This window comes from Gavialis gangeticus, unplaced genomic scaffold (genome assembly GCF_001723915.1).
Source record: "Gavialis gangeticus isolate Ggan-Ray unplaced genomic scaffold, GavGan_comp1, whole genome shotgun sequence".
NCBI classification, from domain to species: Eukaryota; Metazoa; Chordata; order Crocodylia; family Gavialidae; genus Gavialis; species Gavialis gangeticus.
In genome coordinates, this window is record NW_017729024.1 from 98,469,812 (window position 1) to 98,492,986 (window position 23,175).

The following is a 23,175-nucleotide window of genomic DNA, read 5'->3' on the forward strand; positions in this document are numbered from 1 at the left end:
AAAAAGCCTGAGACTCTGGAGCAGTAAGAAGGACAAAGTTTTCTCTGTTGCAGCTCCCCTTCTGTAAATCCATCCTATAGAAGAGTAACACTACAATTCTTTCCATGCTAAAATCACGAGATCCTGCAGCATACATACAATGAAGCAACAGTCAAGAAAACAGGACAGTCTAATAGGCCCCTGCCACCTCTGTTTACAGCAGTGATTCTCAGCCAGGGTGCCTCAGCACCCTGAGGTGCCTTGAGATCTTTCCAAAGGTGCTACAGTGTGACACAGTGTTAGCACTGTTAGCTATGCAAGCATAATTCCCAAGTTAAACCCAGAGATCTCACACAGGAATCCATAATGTCAAAAACATTATGATCTGTTGGGGTCTTTCTGAGTTCTTTGCAACAGAAGAATTGCTTTATTACTTTTCTGGAGTCAAAAAACAAGTGAAAACTAAATGCTGGCATTTTATAAGGAGTGTCTTGAGTCTAGTAGATGGTGCCTTGAGTCTAGTGAGGGGTGTCTTGAGCCTAAGCAGGTTGAGAACCATTGGTCTACAGTTTTATAAAAAGGATGCTTCAGCATCATGATATTTAATAGGAAAAATAAATGTCCTCCAGGGACCCAAGGGCATCTCCTGGGTCCTGTAAAAGGGAGTTCAGAGTCCCTTCTAGATAACCTCCTGGGGTGGTACCCCAAGGAAGATGAAGGAGCCTCAAGGTTCATGAGCTATGGGCACGTCTACATGTCATCGTACGGTGATGTTGCTACAGCACTGTGCTTTGGCACTTCCTTTTGGAAGTACTAAAGCACAGCACAGCAGGGGCAGTTACTGCACCATGAGTGCGGTTCACAGTTAGATTCACCACTGTGTCGCCGTAGCAGCACGCTATACTGGGGGAGCGTAGCAGTACAGCGACGCAGCTGATGTTCATGCGTAGGCTCAAGTGATCGCCACATCACTGTAGTGTCCTGTATGGCACCATAGCACGTCACTATGTTGCCATAAAATATACCCTATGAAAGAGGAACCCATTACTCAAACAAAAATATCTGACCATTGGCAGCAAGGGGCATATTGTTACAATCACAATGGACTGAGGTTTTTTGGTGTTTTCTCTAAATGGTCTCTAGTAAAACACCCACCCAAAAGGCTCCATTAACTCATAACTGAGGTGTCTGAAGTATTTTTCATCATCACACAAAAACTAAAAAGTGCAATGAAATAACAAGCTAAAGCACTGTTTGCTCACAACATGTTATTAGACTTCAACAGTAACCTCAGAAACATCATCTGAAAAAAATCTTACACTCACCAAATATAAGTTTAGACTCACCATCTTCTTGTTCTCAAACTCTTTAATTAGCATTTTTACTTACAAATTTTCCAATAATTCCAATGTGGTCAAATAATATTCTTGTGTGTGAGGGAAATACATTAAAGAGAGAGAGACAGAGAGAGAAAGAGATCAGAGAGGTAAATGTAAATCATCCCAGTGCTTGACAGACACATTAGGGTGCATCTGTGATGTATTAGCAGAACTGATACGTCTTACATGAGGAATTGCATATAAAATGTCACACGTCACAGCAAATAGGCCTTACTTGTTTTCATTGCTGGCATCATACCGAGGCATGGGGTCAAAATCATTGCCATTGACATCAAAGCTGGCATAGGGATCCTGCAGTCAACAGAGGAGAGAGAACCAAATTCTTGTTAATTAGCCATTGACTCATATGGCCCATACATTCTTCAGCAGGTTTCTACAAGAAAGTAATTAGTAATTAGAGTAACATTCCTGTGGTTTTGTGATGACTGCCTGTTTTAGGAAAGGATTAGATGTTCAATAATTATAGGATTTGCATTTTTTAATTTTTGTTTTGAAAGAGTTGGAGGATAGCAAATGTTCTAGGAAAAAACACTGTTCCAACAACTATTATGAAATGGGAAGAGCTGCTTGACACACATGTGTAAGTTTACTAAATGAAATACTGACATTCCTCCCCTGAGACATTATGAAATAAAGACTGTGTGTTCCAAAGCAAGATTGCATTAAATTTATCAAGGGTCAACAAACTATCCCAAATAATGTATAATAAAAGAAAAAAAAGTCCTATCTTCTATTTTGGGAAGATAATATATATTTCCTCCAAGAAAATTTTCTTGTAGGTATTAAGATACATTTCAAACACACAGTGGGAAAATGCATCAAATTTGGAAAGGAGTATACTTTTCTAAATTTCCATCACATTTTCAGTGAGCATATTCATTTCTAAGGTATGTGCAATGAGTGTTTTTGTGATGTTTCCTGAATTTATGAAGATTTTAATGCTGAAAATGGTTTACAGTGAAAACAGCTGTCGGTTTGTGTGGCTTCTGTTAATTGATGTGGTAGCATGTGGTGTGTTGACATAGCAAGTAGTTCTCTTTAATCTCTTCTTTGTTGAAAACCAGTTACCACATCCACCTCAAATGTTCCTCTTTGCAGCAACCGGACATATAGAAGGGATTTGTCATCAAATCAGCAATGTTAATTTCAAAGCAGAATTCCATATGTAGGACTGGTGACAGGATACGTCCTTAAGCATGGGTAGTTTAAAATAAACATCTTCAGAACTGCGAACACCACAGTAAGTTTTTGATTGACTGTTAATAATGCTACCATTAACCCCATATCTTAAATGCTCTGTCAACATGAAATTCACCCAACATAAAGCTTGTATACCACTGAAGTCTTACAAAAGGCCCATGAACTTTTTACAGGTTAATATGTGCACAGTTTTTCAGCTGGCCCGCTGCATGTAGGCAAGTTTCATTCCCAACACTACTGGTCTGTTTTCTTCATGTCTATGCACATACAGTGGGCATTTCCTATTTCCTAAAAACATTTAATACTCAAGGTTGCACAGTTCTAGGTAATGACTATGCCTGTATCATACAATAGGCACCTCTAGCAATGCATAGTGCTGAGGTTCTACCATGATGTAAGCCAAACCATAAGGTAGCCATAAAGCGGCCTGCTGCATATTAAGATCCTTCCTATTTATTTGAAACCAATCTTTTAAATACAGTTAAAAACACACAAATGGAAACCCTCCAAGGGCATGTGAAAACTAGTGTAGACAATGGGCCTGCTTCTTCTCTCAGTTACTCCAGTGTAAATAGGGAAATAACATCACTGGAGTCACAGGAGTCTTGACCCCCAGGTCAGCCACACTTGACTATTTACTCATAATGATACACATTCTTTCTCCTCTATGTCATTTCTAGCAAGGGAATACATAGTTTTATGTAAGTGGATAGATGTAGTCAAAAGACATACAAAAAACTAGAACCCTTGGTTCCAAAATTATACCTTTTATTAGACCAACTGGAAAATGGCAAAATTGTCCTTTTCTGCAAGCTTTCGGGATCAAAGTCCCTTTGTCAGGCTCTGGGAAAAGTGTAGATGGTACAACATGGTAAAAAGTCCCCAGAGGTAGAAAATAAATTTCATTTTTGCACAGAGGGAGCTGAAGATGAAAGTCTGTCCCTCTGTCTATGAGAGTATGTTTGTGAGCTGTGTTGAGTAGCTCTTTGATGTGTTGATCAGGTAGAAGTAGTCAAGACCTTCAAGAAGTCCATTAGCTAAATATTTTTGGTCTATAAAAGTTTATATTGGTAATCCCTCTATATAAGGATAATGTCTGCCAGGGGGAGGAGGGTGTTACTTGTGAGTTTTAAGGCAGATGAGAAGTCCAATCCATGCTCTGCAAGTTTTTTCACAGATGTGACAAGTGGTGCCTTGGGGCGGGCACAGCTATTGGCCAGGATGTTGTGCGATTTCCTTCCCCTTCTGCCTTTTCTCCACTTCCTAAGTAAGATGGTTCTCTGTGAAGAGGGCTGTAGCTTGATGTGTGGTGCAGTCCGTTGATACCTGTTACCAGCCAGCACTTCCCAATTATGGTTAAGGTCACCCTTTTTAAGCTACGCTTTTCAGGGTGTCCTTGTGATGCTTTCTCTGTCCTCCGTGGGTCCTCTTAACATGACTAAATGGAGAGAAGAGGACTTGCTTTGGGAGATGAGTGTCAGCCATCCACACACAATGGCCAGCCCAGCAGAGTTGATGTTTCATGATCTTTGTCTCGATGCTGGTTATTTTAGCTGCAGAGGATGCTGGCACTGGTGAAGTGGTCTTCTCATCTAATGCAAGGATCTTCCTAAGGCAACGCTGATAGAAACATTCCAGGCACTTAAGATGGCTTTGATATGTCACCCACGTTTCACACCCATAGAAGTGCAGGAGGATAACCACTGCATTGTAGACCAGGATCTTAGTTTCCATCTGCAGATCTCAGTCATCAAAGACATGGCAAAGCAGCTTTGCAAAGGATATTTTGGCACAGCGAATCCTGTTGGATTTCTATATCAAGACCGACTGACTGACTGACTGACTGACTGACTTGGAGAGGTGACTGCCTAGGTATGGGAAATGCTTAATGTTTTCCAGGGTTTCTCCACCAATGGTAATTTTTTGGGGGAGAGGAGCTGCTTGTGTTGGGGCAGGCTGATGGAGCACCTAAGTCTTCCCAATGTCAAGGGAGAATCCCAGGCTGATAGGCACCTGAGAAAAGGTCAAGGGTGGACTACAGAACAGTCTCAGTGTACATGAGGATAACACTGTCGTCAGCATACTGAAGGTTGATAATGCCAGTCTTGGTAACTTTCATTTTGAAGAAAGTTCAAGAAAGACCTTCAAGGAAGTTCCATTAGCTATATATTTTTGACCTATAAAGGTTTACAGCTGGACGCTCATGAAATCAGCTGATGTGCATTCTATTTAGTAACTCTAGAAGTGGTTGTGGTGAGATAATCTTAGGCTACAGTAGTTAGAGAAGGGAGAAAGAATAAAAAAACAGATTGTTGAATTCAATGCTTTATAAATGCAGCACTTAGACTCCCTATGGAAGACATATTAATAGTCTTGGCAGGATTCAAATTTTATCAGTAAACATTAATAAATGTTGATTTCACCTTGTACTCACAGACTGACAAAAAATATTTCCATCGTTAATAAATGAAATTTATAGAAAGGGGACGTAAGAAAAATGATGGGTGATGGAGTATGTGATGACAGGAAAACGAGCCGTACAGAACTGTGCTGACTGTAGTTTGGACTATAACTCCAAGAAACGCCAGGGAAGTGGGAACAAAGGAAGAGGAAGTACTACCAAATGAACAGAATCACATTATCATAGAAAATTAGGATTAGAAGTCACCTCAGGACATCTAGTCCAACCCCTGTTCAAGGCAGGACCATCCCCAACTAGATCATCCAAACCAAGGCTTTGTCAAGGTGGGCCTTAAAAAACTCCAAGGGCCACAACCTCTCTGGCTAAACTGTTCCAGTGTTTTACTACCCTCCTAGCAAGAAAATTCTTCCTAATATGTAACCTAAACTTCCCCTGCTGCAACTTGAGACCATTGCTCCTTGTTCTGTCATCTGTTACTACTGAGAACAGTCTAGATCCATCCTCTTTCAAACCCTGTTTCAGGTAGTTGAAGGCTGCTATTAAATCCCCTCTCCATCTTCTCTTCTCTAGACTAAATAAGCCCAGTTCCCTCAGCCTCTCCTCCTAACTCATGTGCCCCCTCACCATTTTGTTGCCCCCCACTGGGCTCTCTCCAATTTGTCCACATCCCTTCTGTAGTGGGAGGCCCAAAACTAAACACAGTACTGCAGATATGGCCTGACCAGTGCCAAATAGAGGGGAATAATCACTTCCCTTGACCTGCTGGTAAGACTCCTACCAGTGCAGCCCAGTATGCCATTTGTCTTCTTTGCAAAAAGGACACATTGTTGGCCCATATTCAGCTTATTCTCCACTGTAACCCCCAGGTCCTTTTCTGCAGAGCTTCTGCCCAGTGAGTCAGCCCCCAGCCTGTACTGGTGCATGAGATTCTTCCGTCCTAAATGTAGGATTTTGCACTTGTCCATGTTGAACCACATGAGATTTCTTTTGGCCCAATCCTCCAATTTGTCTAGGTCATTTTGAATCCTAGCCCTACCTTCCAGTGTATCTACTACTCCCCCCCAGCTTGGTATCATCTGCAGATTTGCTGAGGGTGCACTCTATACCATCCTCTAGGTTGCTGATGAAGAGAAAACCGGCCCCAGGACTAACCCCTAAGGCACTCCACTCAATACTGTCTGCCAACTAGACATTGAGACATTGATTGCTACCCTCTGAGCCTGATGCTGCAGCCGGTTGCTATCCACCTTATAGTGTATTTATCCAGCCTGTACTTCCTTAGCTTGCCTGTGAGAATGTTGTGGGAGAACATATCAATGGCTTGCTAAAAACAAGCTATATCACATCCACTGGTCTCCCTGCATCCACAGAGCCAATTGTCTCAACATAGAAGGCAATTGGGTTGTAAAGGCATGACTGGCCCTTGGTGAAACCATGCTGACTGTTCCTAATCACCCTTTAACTCCAAGTGCTTACAAATGGATTCCTTGAGCATCTGTTCCATGATTTTTCCAAGGACTGAGGTGAGCCTGACCAGTCTGTAGCTCCCTGAATCCTCCTTTTTACCTTTCTTAACTATGGGCATGATGTTTGCCCTTTTCCAGTCATCTGTCAGCTCTCCCGATCACCCTGAGGTTTCAAAGATGATGGCCAGCAGCTTTGCAATCACATCAGCCAACTCCCTCAGCATCCTCAGAACATCCCATTTGGCCCCATGGACTTGTATATGTCCAACTTTTCTAAATAGTGCCTAACCCGTTCTTTGGCTACTGTTGGTTGCTTACCTTCTCCTAAGGCTGTGCTGCCAGATGTAATAGTCTGGGGGCTAAACTTGCCTGTGAAGACTAAGGTGAAAAAGGTATTGGGCATGTCTGCATTTGCACCCAACTGCACAGTAACCACTGGTACTGCACAGTTCAGGCACTGCATGGGTTATTTCTGACCCTAATGTGCATTAACAATGAGCTACTGCACAGTAGCTTTTTGCTACTACACAGTAGCAGTGGCATCGCAGTTTGTGCCCACCAACACTACGTCACCATAACAACAAGTTACATTGCCATAGCTCTTCACTGCAGTGATGTAGTGTCTCGTTTAGAAATGCCAGTTGAGTACTTCAGCCTCTTCCACATCATCTGTCACTAGGTTGCATCCCCTATTCAGTAAGGGACACAAACTTCCCCTGACCTTCCTCTTGGTATTGACATACTTATAGAAACCCTTCTTGTTAGCTTTCATGTCCCTTGTTAGCTACAACTCCAATTGCGCTTTGGTCTTCCTGACTTCATCTCTGCATACCCGAGAAATACTCTAATACTGATCCCTAGTTGTCTGTCCAAGTTTCCCTAAGCCAAGCTAAGCTGGTCTTCTGGCATATTTGCTAACCTTTCTGCATACCAGGATGGTTTGTTTCTGCTCTCTCAGTACGACTTCCTTAAAGTACAGTCAGCATTCCTAGAGTCCTCTCCCCCTCAGTCTGGCTTCCCAAGGGATCCTGCCCATGAGTTGAATTTTGCTTTTCTCAAGTCCAGAGTCCTTACTGTGCTGCTCTCCATCCTTCCTTTCCTCAGGATCCTGAACTTAATCATCGTATGGTCACTGCTGCCCAAGTTGCCATCTACTACATTCCTCACCAATTTTTCCCTGTTTGTGAACAGCAAGTCAAAAAGAGCACTACCCCTAGTTGGCTGCTCCAGCACTTGCACTAGGAAGTTGTCCCCAACACTTTCCAAAAACTTTCTGGATTGCCTGTGCACTGCTGTATTGCCCTCCCAGCAGATGTCAGGGTGATTGAAGTCTCCCATGAGAACGAGGGCCTGTGATCAGGAAGCTTCCGCTAGCTGCTTGAAGAAAACCTCATCCACCCCCTCCTCCTGGTCTGGTGGTCTATAGCACCACTATGACATCACCCTTGTTGCCATTTCCTCTAACCCTAACCCAGAGACTTTCAACAGGCTATCTCCAGTTTCATATGGGAGCTCTGAGCAATTGTATGGCTCTTTTACGTAAAGTACAACTCTTCTTCCTGTCCATTCTGAATTGTTTATACCCATCCATGATAGTGCTCCAGTCATGCAACCTGTCCCACCAAGTCTCTATTATTCCAGTGTAAATGAAACTTTTTGTAATTTCCATCCTTTTATCATTACTGGTTGGAGATAGTATTCACTGCTTTTCTTCCCTCTCTTTTTTCTGCTAACAGCCAGAAATCTAAATTCAGGACAATAAAACAGCAATATGAACCATTAGAAAGACTCACATAATTCTGTATCAAGTCCGGGTGATTTCTTTCAATGCCGTCATCCAGGATGGTGACTACAACATTCTTCCCAGTGTAGCCTCTCTTCCAAGCACCTACTATGTTCATGTCTGATTGACAGTTATGGGTGTTATCATTGCAGTGCTATAGGGTGAAGAAGAGATAAATTCATTGGATGTTGGAGTTTACTAAACAGTGCCAAGATGGGGTATTAGCTTATTCATTAACATAAGCAATTAAATTATAAGGAGATGAGCATAGTGATTTGAATAGCAGATACAGAAGACCAATGTCTTCATTAAGTAATATCAGGATAATTACGAATATGCTAAATAAAATGGACATCACTGCAATTGTTTATTTCAAGATGAGACTGCATCCCAAGCAATAGAAAAGGGCAATTCTTAGCCACAATGCAACACTGGAAGCAGCTTTTTTTTGTGACCATTAAGCCTTTCATTTGAAACATGCACTTGAATTATTTGAATTTTTCAGCAAAACAAACCATATGTGGATAAAAGTAGACAAATTTCCATAGAGAAACAGTCATGGAAACAAACCCTGCTTTTTGGAGCTTATGTACTGTATAATTTCTTGACAGAATGTCTGGAAACTAATCCAGATTCATTTCTATCTACAAAAGCAGGCTTTTGGCAGGTTTTGTGCAATATCAGCAGGAGATGAGCAGCAGTTAAGAACCTGCAACCAAAACAACCCTCTGAAAAACTTGCAGTTTAAGATAGCTGATGAATTGAAGATGGCTACATTGTCAACAGTCTGGGATACCGCTTACAGGGGTACACAGAAATAGAATGACTCTCCTTTTGCATGAGTACACCCCAGTTTACTTGACGGACTTTGGCTTGCTACAGAAATGAGATGCGAGATTTGGGTATTCACTCCATTAGCAACTCTGACCCACACACAGAATGATTCCCTATAAAGCCTGTTCCAGTCAGACCCTCATCACCATTGCTTTTCTCCAGCTTTTCCAGGCTCAGTGAAAAACAAAAAAAAGGGTAAAAAAGAAAAAAGAAGGAAATGCTTGGAATGAGTATCATAGCAACAGTAGCCAAATGAGAGCTCTCAGCCTTCACTCTCTCCTCTCCATAGCCTTGCACCCGCAACTCAGTGCAGCATTTTAGCACTTTTGGAAACTGTAAATAGCGCAAGTGAATTAGAAGGGATGGATCTGCCCTCACAGTGTAACTCCATTGAATGTAACTGTTAGTATAAAATTTCGTGCAATTTAATATAAGATGACGATCAAGCTCTCCTTTCCTACTGCCTTCTTTCATTCAACCCCACACACCTTGATACAATACACAAACCAAAGGATTTAACAGTGTTTATTAGCTGTTACTAAAGCAAGACTGTGCTATTAAACATTGTATATACAAGGCATCTGTACAACCTTAGGAACATATTCCAAAGAATTTCGTTCTATGTCTTGCTTTAAAAAACACACAGAGAATGCTTGTTTCATAACATTACCTATGCTCTAAACTTTCCTTGTTCACACTTTATGCCATCTTTGTACAAAAGTCTTTGTGATATACAAACTACAAAGTTATAACACTGCGTAATTCTTGTACATCCTCTGGATATTCAAGAATGTTACTGACCTCAACCAACTAATCCTTAGAAAACAATTGTGAATATTCAGTCATATTTGTGTGCCACTCCTACTAACACGGTGCCATCTGCTTAACTTTAGATAAGTCCAAGAGTGACATCAACAAAGCTGATATGAAGCTCTAGGGGTCATTTTTCTTTGGAGTGTACTTGTTTAAAAGACTGACTGTGGGACAGGGGATACACCTATCCCACCAGTGCCCATGGAAAAAAAAGGAAACTAAACTTTATGTTACTATGCAAAATATTCGGCATGACAAGCCCTTTTTATAAATGCACCACACTTCGTACAACATAATTATATATTTAAAATAAGCAAGACAAGCTAGACATGCTGACAGAATCCTACCTTACCAACTGATTAATTCAGACATTTCCTGCACAGGTACCATGACCAGAGACTCAGAGAGTCATAATAAAACAGCAACATTTCAACATACAGGCTAGCAACAGAAGTTACCTACATATACACCAGGATAAGTGGTCGGAAACTAATTCCAACCAGTAACGTACGTAAATTCAACACCATAAGAACATAAATTCAGTACACTGAAACAAATTTCAAAATGGCTGAACCTTGTTTAAGATAAACCTGGTTGAACGTAGTACGAGAGTCAACTGATTCAGTCTACTGAACTTGTGTCCCAGATCCCCTCCCAACTGAAGTTACCTCACAGTTCCCCAGCATCCCAGGATGCTTTGCAACCGTGGTCTGTGCTGTCTGTTCTGGTCACAGAACTGAGGCAGTAAAGACTGCTCCCTAGCCTGCATCCTGCTTGTGCCTGTTGCCCAGTGGGATGTAGGGGCAGGGGAATGGATCCTGGGCTTCTCCTGCCCCCAGCCCAGCAAGCCCCCAAGCTGCAAAAGCCTCAGCCCCACCTCCTCATCAGCAGCCAATCTCTCTGAGAGGTGGAGGGGGCCATGCACCTCCCAGCCTGGCACCAGCCCCAGACCCGCCCCCCAAGCAGGGGTCTATATGGCACAGGCAGGGAAGCCCCCACATGCAGCCAACTGAGCGGGTTCTCTTCCTCCCTGCAGCTGACACCAAGCATAGGGGCATGTTCAGCAGTCACATGTCCAGCAGACACATGTCTAGCAGTCAGTCAGACATGGGCTGCTGATCAGCTGTGTTCAACAGCCTTCTGCAGTGTCTGGTGTGACGGGAAGTGCATGAGTGCCCCTGGCTTCTGGCCTGGGTCAGTACAAGCTCCTGCCTCCTTTGGCTACCAGAACACTGTATGACAATTCAGTTCATTACTGGTCATGAATGACTGGTGCCTCCCAAGACTGGCGGGGGGTTACAATTTGCAGGCGGCAACGTTGGCGGTGAGGTGGCGAGCGGCGACTGCCCGCAGAAGCCAGCAGCAGCATTGGTGGTGGAGGGGGCCAGGTTGTACGTGGCAATTGGCAACCACCCGCAGAAGCCAGCAGCGGTGTCAGCAAGTGGTGATCAGCAACCACCTGCAGAAGCCAGTGTTGGCATGAGCAACTGCCTGTAGAAGCCAGTGGCAGTGCCGGCAGCAGAGGGGTGGAGGGCGGTGAGTGGTGACCACCTGCAGAAGCAGTGGCAGTGGCGGCCAATCTCGGGGGGGGCATGCGCCCACCCCTACATGTCGTGTATGTTACTGGCCCAATCTACGTAGCTTCGAAAAACCTGTGAAGGTGGGATTGATTCTACCTTAGGCTTTTTGAACCTTTGTACTTAGCCACATTGTGTTTTGTCCACTGGCTGAAGGATACTGTTGAAAGGAGTACCCCATCACACAGTGTAATTTGACAACAGTTTTTAAAAGGCAGTTAAAGGACAATGTTTTTCTTTGGACTGTTTAATTGGGAAAAATTTAATGACACTGCAGTTAGCATTTAACAAGAACCATCTGCAGGGCTGAGACATGCCTGTATTGGAAAGATGTTTTAGGAAGCAAAAGGAGAGTGGAGAGAGAGAGAGAGACAGAGAGAGAGAGAAATTTTCTCATTCTCGTAGTTAAAATCTGAAAAAGGTGTAAAGCCAAAAGAATTATTCAGGGGTCTTCTGTATCCTTTCAGTGTCAGATGCATGCCTACAGTTCCTTAGCTATTTTACTAAACCCTCTCAAATGTAACTGACTGTCATTATCATTATCTTAATGTCTTCTGTCTGGTGTGCTAATTTCAGAGGCCTGAGACTGGTTATATTCAATTAGGAATCAATACCTCAAAGGAAATGCTAGGCTAAGGCATCAGTAATCATTTTAAGGAACAATATCTTATGAAATTCCAAAGCCAGAAATAAATTCAGAGGTAAATTATATAAGGCATTCTATTTTGTATTTCCACTTATAAATATACAATATTGTAATTTCATTCTGTTTTACCCCAACGTGGATTCAAACAATTTTAACAGCCTGTGGCTGAGTCTACATGAGACACTGACTGTGCAGTTACTGTGCAGTCATATATTATGTCCATGCACAAGTACTAAATGACAGCGCAGTAATCAGTATTACTGCACAGTAGTTTCCTTAAATGGCCTTTTGGTGAAGCTGACTGTGCAGTAGCTTGTTACCACTGCACAGTAGCGTCACATCATGCTTTGTGCAACATGACAGTACTGTGCAGCAATAATAAACTACTGCACAGCAGTAACGAGCTCCTGTGCAGTCAGCATCTCATGCAGATGCGGCCAGAGTTTCACAAATTGATAAAATTATGCCCACTGAGAGCTTTCCCACTGTACAAAATACTGCTTTCTTCTGCTTTTTGACTTACTAATAGTTAAAAGATTAGTTCAAAATCCAAGTGAGAAAAGTAAGATAATCAGAAGAATGAGATTAGGTCCAAATATCTAAGGTGGCAGGTATAAAACTAATTTGGTAGAACAGTTTAAACGCAGTAAAACTCCCAAGTGCCAGCCCCCAGATAGAGATAAGGGGAAACAAAGGTAGAACTTTGTTGACAAGAAAAAAGAGACACTTTTTGAATTTCATTACAATAATAGTGAAAAGAGTCTTGGTAAATTGTTATTACTGCGTGATAATCTTTATTAAAATGATGTTTCTTTTTAATATATTTTTTATATTTTCAGGAGAAAGTAATGTTGTAAAACTTTCATCAAAGCTGGTGGAAGATGAAAGTGAACTCTTAGAAGTAGGAGGATATTTGCTAGGAATAAACATTTGAGTTTTCTTAAGTACAATATGATATTTACTGAATATTTTCCAGGAACTGTTATCTGAAATGAACTGCTTTCTTCTTAGTTTCACATCTGAATAAGTTTGGAATGCTGTTCCACTCAGCATTTTGAAGGCCTTCAGGAGCTAGAGATAATATAGGAACTGTTTCATCTCATGCATGAATGCTTTGGATTAACTAGTATCTGAGTTCTGAAACCACACAATCTATTGGATCACTACCTTTTCTACCAAGGTCTTTTCCCAACGAAACATTTGAAACATGTACTACCTTCAGTATTTTAGCACCAAAATGATCCCTGTGTAAATCTAAAGAGTTCAGTTCATTTACATCAGGGATAAATTTTGTTCTTAATCATTACTGATGCTTCAGGTTATCAAACGATACCAATTTAGAGACCAGTAAAAGGAAATACATATTAAATGTGCACTAGGTTATGCTTATTTAAACAGTAAACCAGAACAAAAACTCAATACAAAGGGATTCTTACAGTTTTAGAAGTAGCTGTTGATTGGGACAGAAAAATATTTCACAAGACGAATGAGCTTTCTTTTCACCTAATTTCTACACTATCCAAAAGCAGAACAATTCAAAACATGTTTAGTTCACAAAGATTTACTATTACATCACTTCAGCCCCACTGGCAACGTTTGAATCAAGACTGAATAAATCTCTAAAAACTATATAGTAGTCCAAGCAGAAATTAATTCAGGGAATTCCTATGGTTTGTTTTATACAGAAGGTCAGTCTAAACAGTTACAAGAGCAACACCGAACACACCTACAGGCTTGGCAGCACTAAACTGACTAGCACCATGAATGAAAGGGACCTGGGGATAGTAATAGACCATAGTATGAATATGAGCCGGCAGTGCAATGCTGTAGCCAGCAGGCAAATACTACTCTAGCATGCATCAATTTATGCATCTCCAGCAAAACCAAGGAGGTGATTCTTTCACTCTACTCGGCATTGGTGAGACCGCAGCTGAAGTACTATGTCTAGTTCTGGGCACCGCACTTTAACAAGGATGTGGACAAGCTTGAAAGAGTCCAAAGAAGAGCCACTCATACACTCAGTCTTAAAAGGCAAGCCATATGAGGAAAGGCTGAGGGATTTGGGGCTCTTCAGCCTGAAGAAAAGAAGGCTGAGAGGGGACCTGGTAGCAGCTTACCGCTACACTAGAGGAGTACATCAAGGGCTCAGTGAGCAACTGTTCACCAGGGCACCCGAGGGGAAAACCAGGAGTAATGGCCAAAAACTCCTGGAAGATTGATTCAGACTCAACATTAGGAAAAACTTCTTCACAATCAGGGTGTCCAGACTAGAATAAGCTCCCTCCAGAGGTGGTGCAATGGCCTACCCTGGAAATCTTCAAGAGGAGACTGGGCAGGCACCTTGCTGGGGTGACCTGACCCCCAGTTATCTTTCCTGCTTGGTGAAGAGTTGCTGGACCCAATTATCTTGTGAGATCCCTTCCGGCCTTACAATCTATGAATCCTATGAATATACACTGAGATTTGTGAGGTGTTGAGATGTGCATTGTTATGTCTGTCATACCACTAAATTTGTCTAAATATTAAATAGTTGTGGTTTAATATAAGAACCCTAAGAACAGAAAAATCAGTATGAAGGCCACTATTTAGTATGAACATTCAGTAAATTCCCTTCTTTAAAAACAGGAAACAGTCCATCACAGAATGTGTGTCCTGTCCTATGTGTAAAGCCATACAAGAGATGAATGTAGCAAAATTTCTTGCCAATGCTCTCCTCAGGCAAGATGGTTTAGAGTTAGAAATAAGGTGAGAGACATAACAATATAACTTCCAAATCCTGTGGGTCTCAGTAATGAGAAAATCGGACCAAAGTCACATGGGCCCAGAGACCTCCTTTTGGCTTTCTATCAACATCTTTCCTTGCTGGTGGTGGTAGTCTCTCAGGATACTTCAACTGATTTATAAACATCCTACTCCCCTCAGCAGAAAGAGAATGGAGTAGATCAGAAGCCAACACATTTTTACCTGCTTTAACTATTGTCTAAAAAAATAACAGAAATCTTGTTGTTCAGAGAGAGGGACCAGGTGTATACAGTGGCTGCTTCTTGACCTAAGCTGTGCTACTACAACTAATGAGTTGTGGTATTCAGGAAGGATGAGTTATTCCAACTTGTTCTTTCCATTCTGCCATTTGTGTGGCCTTTATCTCATTCACTACAAGCATTTTACCTCCTCAAGTTGCAAAAAGAAAGGTGGAAGAGCTGAATTTATTGAGTCACATGATACATAGAGTATCAGATCACAGAATTATATGATTAAGAGAGACTCTCAGCTTTCTAATTTTTAAAAGCTTAATGCAAAATATATTGTGAAAGAAAAAATAAAACCTTGACATTTCAAATTCAAACTCAAGATTATATTTTGACTCTGACTGTTGATTTTTCAGTGTTTGAGTTGGTAATAATATTCTCCTTAATTCATGACAACCTGTTTCATTACTTGTAGAGGTCTCAAACACAGCTACAATTAGTGCCTGTGAGTGTGTTTGAGACATATGCATGCAAAGTTTCAGCAATCAGGTGAATTAAAGAAAGCATCCTTTACAAAGATGAATTTCTTTCTCTTCTTTTTCTAGAGCTCCTGTTACTCAGGTATTGCATAGTAAAGCCTAAAATAAATCTAATTCCCCTCATTTGTTACTATGAGATGAACTCCAAATATGGCTTTGGGATTTCCTATGTTTTATACAAAAGGTCCTAATTTTTTTTAAAAATCTGTTGCCAGCTTTAGTAAGGTGTTCAACTCTGTTGGACACTATGCTCTCTGGTGCCTTCTTGCAAAGTTCGGCTGCTCAGACAAACTAATTAACCTCAGTGCTAATTAATACAGTGCTTCCAGGACAACATGCAGGCCCGTGAATCAGTGGATGCTGACTCACCTGATGTGTTTCCTGTAGCCCATGGGGTTAAACAGGGATGTGTGCTTGCCCCTACATTATTTACTCTGTTCTTGGCTGGAGTGCTAGAAGCCACCACATGTGCTACCGCTACTGGTATCACCCTAACAACATGATCTGGTGGCAGACTTCTAAACCTTCAATGATTCAAGGCCAAAAGCAAATCCCAACAAAGTGAAGTAAAGGACCTACTGCCAACAACTCAGCATTTGTCACCCTTTCTGAGAATGCCCTATAACATTTACTGAATTCCTTTGCCCATGCTGCATCCCTTTTTGGCCTCTGTGGGTATGTCTACACATGTCCCTGACTGCACAGTTGTTATTGTACAGTCATTTAGTACTTTCTAGCAGAGCAACCACCATTATTGCACAGTCCTGGTGGCACATGGATCATTTCCAACCCTACTGCACAGTAGCAATGAGCTACTGTGCAGTAGTGTTGGTGTCACGGTTTGTGCCCACCAACACTATGTTGCTGTAGCAATGAGCTACATTAGATGCACCCTGTATTATCATGTAGACACACTCTGTCTTAAAGTAAAGAAAACTGAAATCGTGTACCAACCACTGCCTGGCAGAAACCTACCGCCTCCATCACCACCAGAAATAAAATTGAATGGTAGCCAATTAAACAGTGTCAAATCCTTTTGCTACTTAGGTAGCACAATCACTGATAGCACCATCATTGACAAAGAACTTTCAGCACACTTCAAGTCAGCTGCCCCAGCTTTCAGTTGCCTACAAAGAAGACTGTGGACAAGACGGGAGGTCAAAGTGTCTACAAAATTCCAAGTTTACTGAGCTGTTGTGCTCCCTGGTCTTCTATACTCATTAGAGACCTGCCCCTTTAATGTCACCATATCAAAAAACTTAATTGTTTGCGATAACACCACCTACACAGCATAATAGGTGTTAAATGGTCTGACAAAAACAGCAACATTGAAGTACTATGGCTGGCATCCATGCCAAGCATAGAAACCATGCTAGCATGGAGGCAAGTGACCTGGGTGAGCCACATCATACGTATGAACAACAATCGACTGCCTAGGAGAGTTTTGTACAGTCAATTTGAAAAAGCAGTGGGAAGGCTGGCAGTCCCAAACTCTGCTACAAGGACTGCATTAAGCAGCATGCACAGTCTGCTGTGCTGGACTTAATATTGTGGGAGGATACAACCCATGATAGGCGAGTTTGGCACTAGACTATGAAGGAACCAGAATGAACAGAACATTGTGCCACCTTGGCTGACAGTAGGAGGGAACTTAGACACCAACTTGCCCTGGGCCGTCTCTTGAACCCTACATGTAAAAAGTGATTTCAAGTATCAGTAGCAGTCATACTTGATTACATGTGACATTAATTAATTAATTAATTCATTCATTCATTAAAAAAGCCCCTAAAAATTTAAGAAAAAATACCATTGTTTTTTACATTGTAAATTCAAATTGTGTTTGCCTTTTGTAATTTTATGATGTCCAGAAAACTATTACAGTGGTTCACATCACAATATTTGATAATGTAAAAACTGAGCAATTCAGGCCATGTCTACACAAGCCAATTAACATGCAGCAATAAGCTCTGTAGCTTGTAGTTGCTGGGTGCACATCTGCATGTACACCCAGACCACAGCAAATTGAGCGAGGTTGGAGCAACCCCAGCTGGCAGGAGACTCAGGGGGGTTAGCCTGCCAGCCCAGGGCTGCTCTGACTGGGCTCAACATGCTGCAGAGGGGCTGGCTGGGGCACAAGGGTGCTTCAGTACAGGGCTAACCAGCAAGCAGCCCTAGTTCTGAAGTCCCCTCATGCCCCAGTCAGCCAAGTCAGCATCTACACATGCGTTGCTGTGAACAAAAATATGCCACAGCAGGGTAGTACTTATATTTACAAGTACTACCCTGCTGCAGAATGTATTAGTTTTGTGCACTTGAATAGGAGCACACGTGTAGATGCTGAAGTGTATACTACACAGTTAATAAGGCAACTGTGCAGTAAATGTCTCATGTAGATGTGCCCTCAGCTAAGTAAACTTTACTTAGGTTATTTAAATATCCTTTTTTTAATACCCATTCTGTTACCATGACTAATTTAAACTTTAGATGACAAATTACTTGGTTTAAAATTCAGTGTGCCCTCCCCACCATTTAAGTCAATGTATAATCATTGAAAATTTTGCTGGGATATTGATGGCAGTGTGGAGAGAAAACTGCTTCACAGAATGATGGGGACTTGTCTCCCTGGAAGATGCTGGACTTGCCAGAGTGATGAGGCAAATTATAGGGAAATGAGACTAAATGATAAACTAAATACTGATCATTCTTTTTTAATAGAACTACTGCATTCTGCTTTATTGATTCCTCCTTCTCCTATGATATCATCCTGACTCAGTAGTCAAAGGTTTGATGACACCTGGTGCCAGCAGTGGGATGTCATTGAGGCAACATAAGTTTTGAGATAGAAATGAGAAATTAGAGAAGGCTGAGTTCAGAAGATTAAGGGGAGGATGGAAAATGCTGACAGTGATTCCAGGCAGCAGCAATAACCCCACAAGGAGAAAACCCCAATGAGATACAAGGATATGACTGGCTGACAGGTCCTGACTATATTGATAAAGAAATATGAAACATGAGTTCAAAAGTGGTCACCATAGATGAGCACAGATGTGGTAAGGCTGCCCAAGATACATTTGGAGATGCATCAGGCAATGCCACTATTAGGGACTGTTTTAGTTCCTCTTCTAACTTTGCTAATAAACAGCAAAACTATGACTGGGTAATGAGAATGACGGTAAGAAAAGGAAAGTGGCCATTTATTTGTTATTATTGTGTAATTATATAGGACACACAACCTATATTATGTATGTACCGATGGAGGAAATCTATTTGCAAAAGGACAGCAACAAATGTGCTCCTTTACACCAAACAGCAAGATAGTAAAAGTGCTATCGGATATAGGAAGTTCCACTTCTCTAAATAGAACATAGTCAAAGGATTACTACAGTGGTGCTCAAACTTTTCAGCCTGTGGGCTGCATAAGTGGTGCTAGGGTCATCTGCGAGCTGGATCTAGTGCATGGGCCCAATCCAGCATGTTGCTGGCCCACCTCAGGCCCAATGCAGCAGTGTGGAAATGGCCTGGACAGGGCCTGAAGCAGCCACATGGTGCATGGATCCGATACAGCCAAGGGGGACCAGCTGGTGCCCAATCACACATAGCTGTATCAAGGCCTGGTCAGCTGCTCCTGTATGGCTGCATTGAGACCCAATTGCTCTGTGCAGGGCTGGTGCAGCCAGGGCTGATTCAGCTTTGTGAAGCTTGAAAATGTGGTGGCCAGGTGTGGGGGTAAGGGGGCTGGTGTTAATTGCCATAGTCCCCCCCCAAAAAAAATTTCCAGATCCATGGGGAGAACCAAGTGCCAGATTACGTAACTCAGACTGGATCTTGAGGCTGAACACTCTGCATTACTGGGACAGACTTCACTCAAGAGAGAACTAAGAAAGCAGACAGTATACCTACAGACTAGAAAGCTATACTTCACTATAGAGATGCTACTTGGTATAAGAACTCATTACAATTTTATGCAAGATGACAGATGGAACAATTATCCCATATGATTTGGTTTTAAGCCTAGTTGGCTGACTTTCTATGTAAGGAACAAATATTTTGTGGGAAGATTATGTCAAGCAGGAAGGAGGAATTCCTTCTCTGAACTAACCCAGGATTTTTGGGTATCTTGAGAAGCAGTGGAAAAATAAATGCAGATGAATAATCAAAGAGAAAATATATGTATATATTTCAGGGTAAGGAAAGTTGAGGTTGACTATTTTTGAATTTTATCACTAAACTTGAAGCAACATCAAACCAAAGATCCTCCCTTCAGCCAACGCAATTAAAACTGATGGAGTACTTGTTGACAGACAGATACAAGATGCAACCACAGAAGGATGTATATGCTAAAAGATTTACTTTATGCTCTGAGATCTTAAGGGAGGCAGTAGATGATTCCAAAAATTTGTAGGGAAATGGTTTCAAAAGTAGCATGTACCTTTCCTTGGGCTGAACACCTATGGCAAAATAAGACATGCAATAGGATAGCAAGGAGATTTTTCTGGGCTGGCGTGTATCAATAGGCATATGACTGTAAGGGTCTCTCTACAGATGCAGGTAAAGGAGCAATAGGGTCTGATGCACAATCCAAACAATTGTGCCTCCTGCCCTACCACATGTGCATGATAAGGGGTGTGGCTGTGGGATCACAAACCAGATCTGATCGCACCTATCCTGGGCTCTGCCTGCACCAGCAAGGAGCAAGTTCCTGCAGCTGGGAGCCCCCTCATCTGATGAGGCTCCCAGGCCTGGGGGCACACCATGCACTCACACAGCTGGGACCCTCAAGGCTGACCTGAGCTCCCAGCCATGGGCGTGCCCCATGAGTCTCCATGGAAGGAAGACTGCAACTGACATGGTGTCCCAGCTGTGGGAGTGCTTGGAGCATCCTGTAGCTGGAACACAGCATCACTTGTGGTTCCAAAGCCATAAAAGTGCCTGGGAAGCCCCCACGGTTGGAAGCCCTGTCAACTGATAGGGCTCCCAGCCACTGAGGATGTGCTCCTGTGGCTGGAAGCCAACATTAGCTAAGAGTTCCCAGGCTTGGGGTTGCACATGACCCCCCTAAGATGGGAGCTCTGATCAGCAGATGGAGCTCCCAGACACAGGCGCCCCTTGCCACACATTCAGTTCATAGCATAACAGGAAGCAGCAACAAAGTTATTGTTACACATATTCTGTGGAATACCTTTGCTGGGTTTTCGGTTGTAGCCATGTTGGTCTAAGGACACAGACTGGCAAGGTTCTTTGAATAGATGTGATTTCTTTTATTAAACCAGCTGAGTAGCTAGAAAAAAGTTCTTAGCAAGCTTTTGGGTGCAGTCACCCTTTTTCAAGCATAGGGAGTCTCTGCTGTTCTGAGACTCCAAGGAATGAGAGAAGCTAAAAGTGTGGTGGGATGTCAGTGAAAATGTAAATAGGTAAAAATTAGAAAGACAAAAGGTAAAGCAGAAAGTGGGGAGGGGGGCGGGGCGGAGAGAGCAGGGGAAAAAAAGGATAAAGGGAGACATTACAGTGATAGAATACAAGGTAGAAAAGAGGCTGTCAGTGAAAAAGAAAATAGCTGGAATCAAGAAAAGAGGGGTGAAAGAAGCTCAAAGTGTAAGAGTATGTAGTGAAAATATAAATTGGTAGAAAGGAGAAACAAAAGGTAAAGCAGGGGAGAGAAAGGGAAGAAAGCAGGGTGGGGGAAAAGCCAAGGGAAACATCAGAGGTAATAGTACAGGATAAGAAAGGGGCTCTCAATGAAGAAGGAAATAGTAGGAAATCAGGGAGACAAAGGACAGAAATAGGGGAGGGGAGAAAAGGTAAGGGAAAAGAAAAATATAAAAGGTCAGTTCAGGCAGGAACCTGTTGAATCAGATGTAAGGTAGGTTAATGTGTCATAAAACCAAGATTTATGAAGTGAAGTTCGTAGGCTCATCTATGGAAAGTGTTCTGTAAGTTCCCTTTGAGGATTCAAACTGAGAGATCGGAGATGAAGTGATTGTCCTGTGACAACTGTGCTCCCACAGGTAGCTGGGTATTCTTGTCTACAATAGATTTTTGGTGTGCATTCACTATGGTGCACAGTTGTTGCTTGGTTTCTCCAACACATTTTCCAGAAAGAAAATATGCCTTTTCAGGGCATTTGCTTCACTGGATGAGATATATAACATTTCTGGAGATGCAGCAGTAAGATCCAGGAACAGTGATGGTTCTGTTGTGGGGTGTAGTTGTAGTGGGGGAGGTGGAGATGTGTTGGCAGGTCTTTCATTTCTTGTCCTGGCATGGTATGGATCCATTCGGTGTGGTCTGGGTCATAGGGAGTTTGATACTGGTGATGAAGTTAGTGAGGTTTGGTGTTTGTGTGAAGGCTAGGATGGGTGGTTCTACAAAGATCTCTTTAAGAGAGGGGTCTTCTTCTAGTATGGGTCACAATTGTTTGAGGATTCCTGTGGAATAACATTGTAGCTTATTCTTCTTTTTATCATGCCATTAATTGAATGAAAGTGTGGCTGGGTGACCACTTAAGACATGATTAACTGGTTATTCATGTCTTAAGTGTAACGTGGATGTGGCCTAAGAGACAACCATGAACATCAAAAAGTAACCCATAAGGGAACCCACATTTTATTCCACTACGGACTAAGAAAGGTAGATCTTTCTCAAATTCTTATACACATGTTGAGACTTTTAAAGTGAAGTCTTCTTGGACACTACTATAATTTGGTAGTAAATGGTCATGCTACTTGACATCCAGAAGTATTTCCCCTGCTTACAGGACTTATTGAACCATTAGGTTAAACGCCTTGGTCCCATTATGACTGCAAGCTGGAGCACCAGAGGAGATTATAACAATTTACCAGAGGACAGACTTTGTCTAAATTAATTAAACAGATTGGGAATTATGCATACGAAGTATGAAAGCCATCCTTACTATCATCTCATAGAAAGATTTAAATCAGACTTTGAAATGCATGGTACAAAAATTAATTAGCAGCACAAGATCAGATCAAGACAACGCTCATCATTTTTCTGTGTGGAAGCATTCTGCACGCCAGCAGGCTTTTTCACCATTCTAATTTCTTTATGGCTGATAAAAGTGAAGCCAACTACGTATTAAAAGAGAAACCTAACTAGGTAAGACTAAGAGGGAGTGGCTAGTTATATCTTGCTCCCTCTTACACTTGCGATCATCTGATAGGGACACTGGCTCAGTTTTTTAAATGCCAAGGCCCTTATGAAATATGAAGAAAAGCTGGACATGTGACATGAGATGTAACTATACCTAAAAGACAACTCAAAGCAGATATGGTATGTAAGCATATTATGATAATAAAAAGAACCCCAGCATTCAGGAAGTATCAGAGGACACAGGCATTGCAAAAAGTATGTAAAAAGTGAAGACAGATACTTTAAGAAAAGGGTACTGATTTGGAGACAAGCTGGACATGGGGTAAGGCCTGCTTCATTAGGACACTTTGGACTTGCTAAACTTATGGACAAGTGGGCCTAAAAGAATTGGGGTATACAATATGAAAGTAAACTAAACAAAGATACATTCCGTTTTAAGG

General features: G+C 42.0%; 1 protein-coding gene across 2 annotated transcripts in view; it reads right to left on the reverse strand.

Annotated features, from left to right (window-relative positions):
- PCSK5 (proprotein convertase subtilisin/kexin type 5) overlaps nt 1-23,175 on the reverse strand; it is a 461,635-nt gene that overhangs the window by 337,799 nt on the left and 100,661 nt on the right. For both annotated transcript variants that reach the window (XM_019517436.1, XM_019517437.1), the window contains exons 4-5: nt 8,261-8,404; nt 1,594-1,670 (exon numbers count right to left, since the gene is read on the reverse strand). In XM_019517436.1, coding sequence (XP_019372981.1) covers nt 1,594-1,670; nt 8,261-8,404 — 221 coding nt within the window. The remainder of the gene's footprint in view (nt 1-1,593; nt 1,671-8,260; nt 8,405-23,175) is intronic.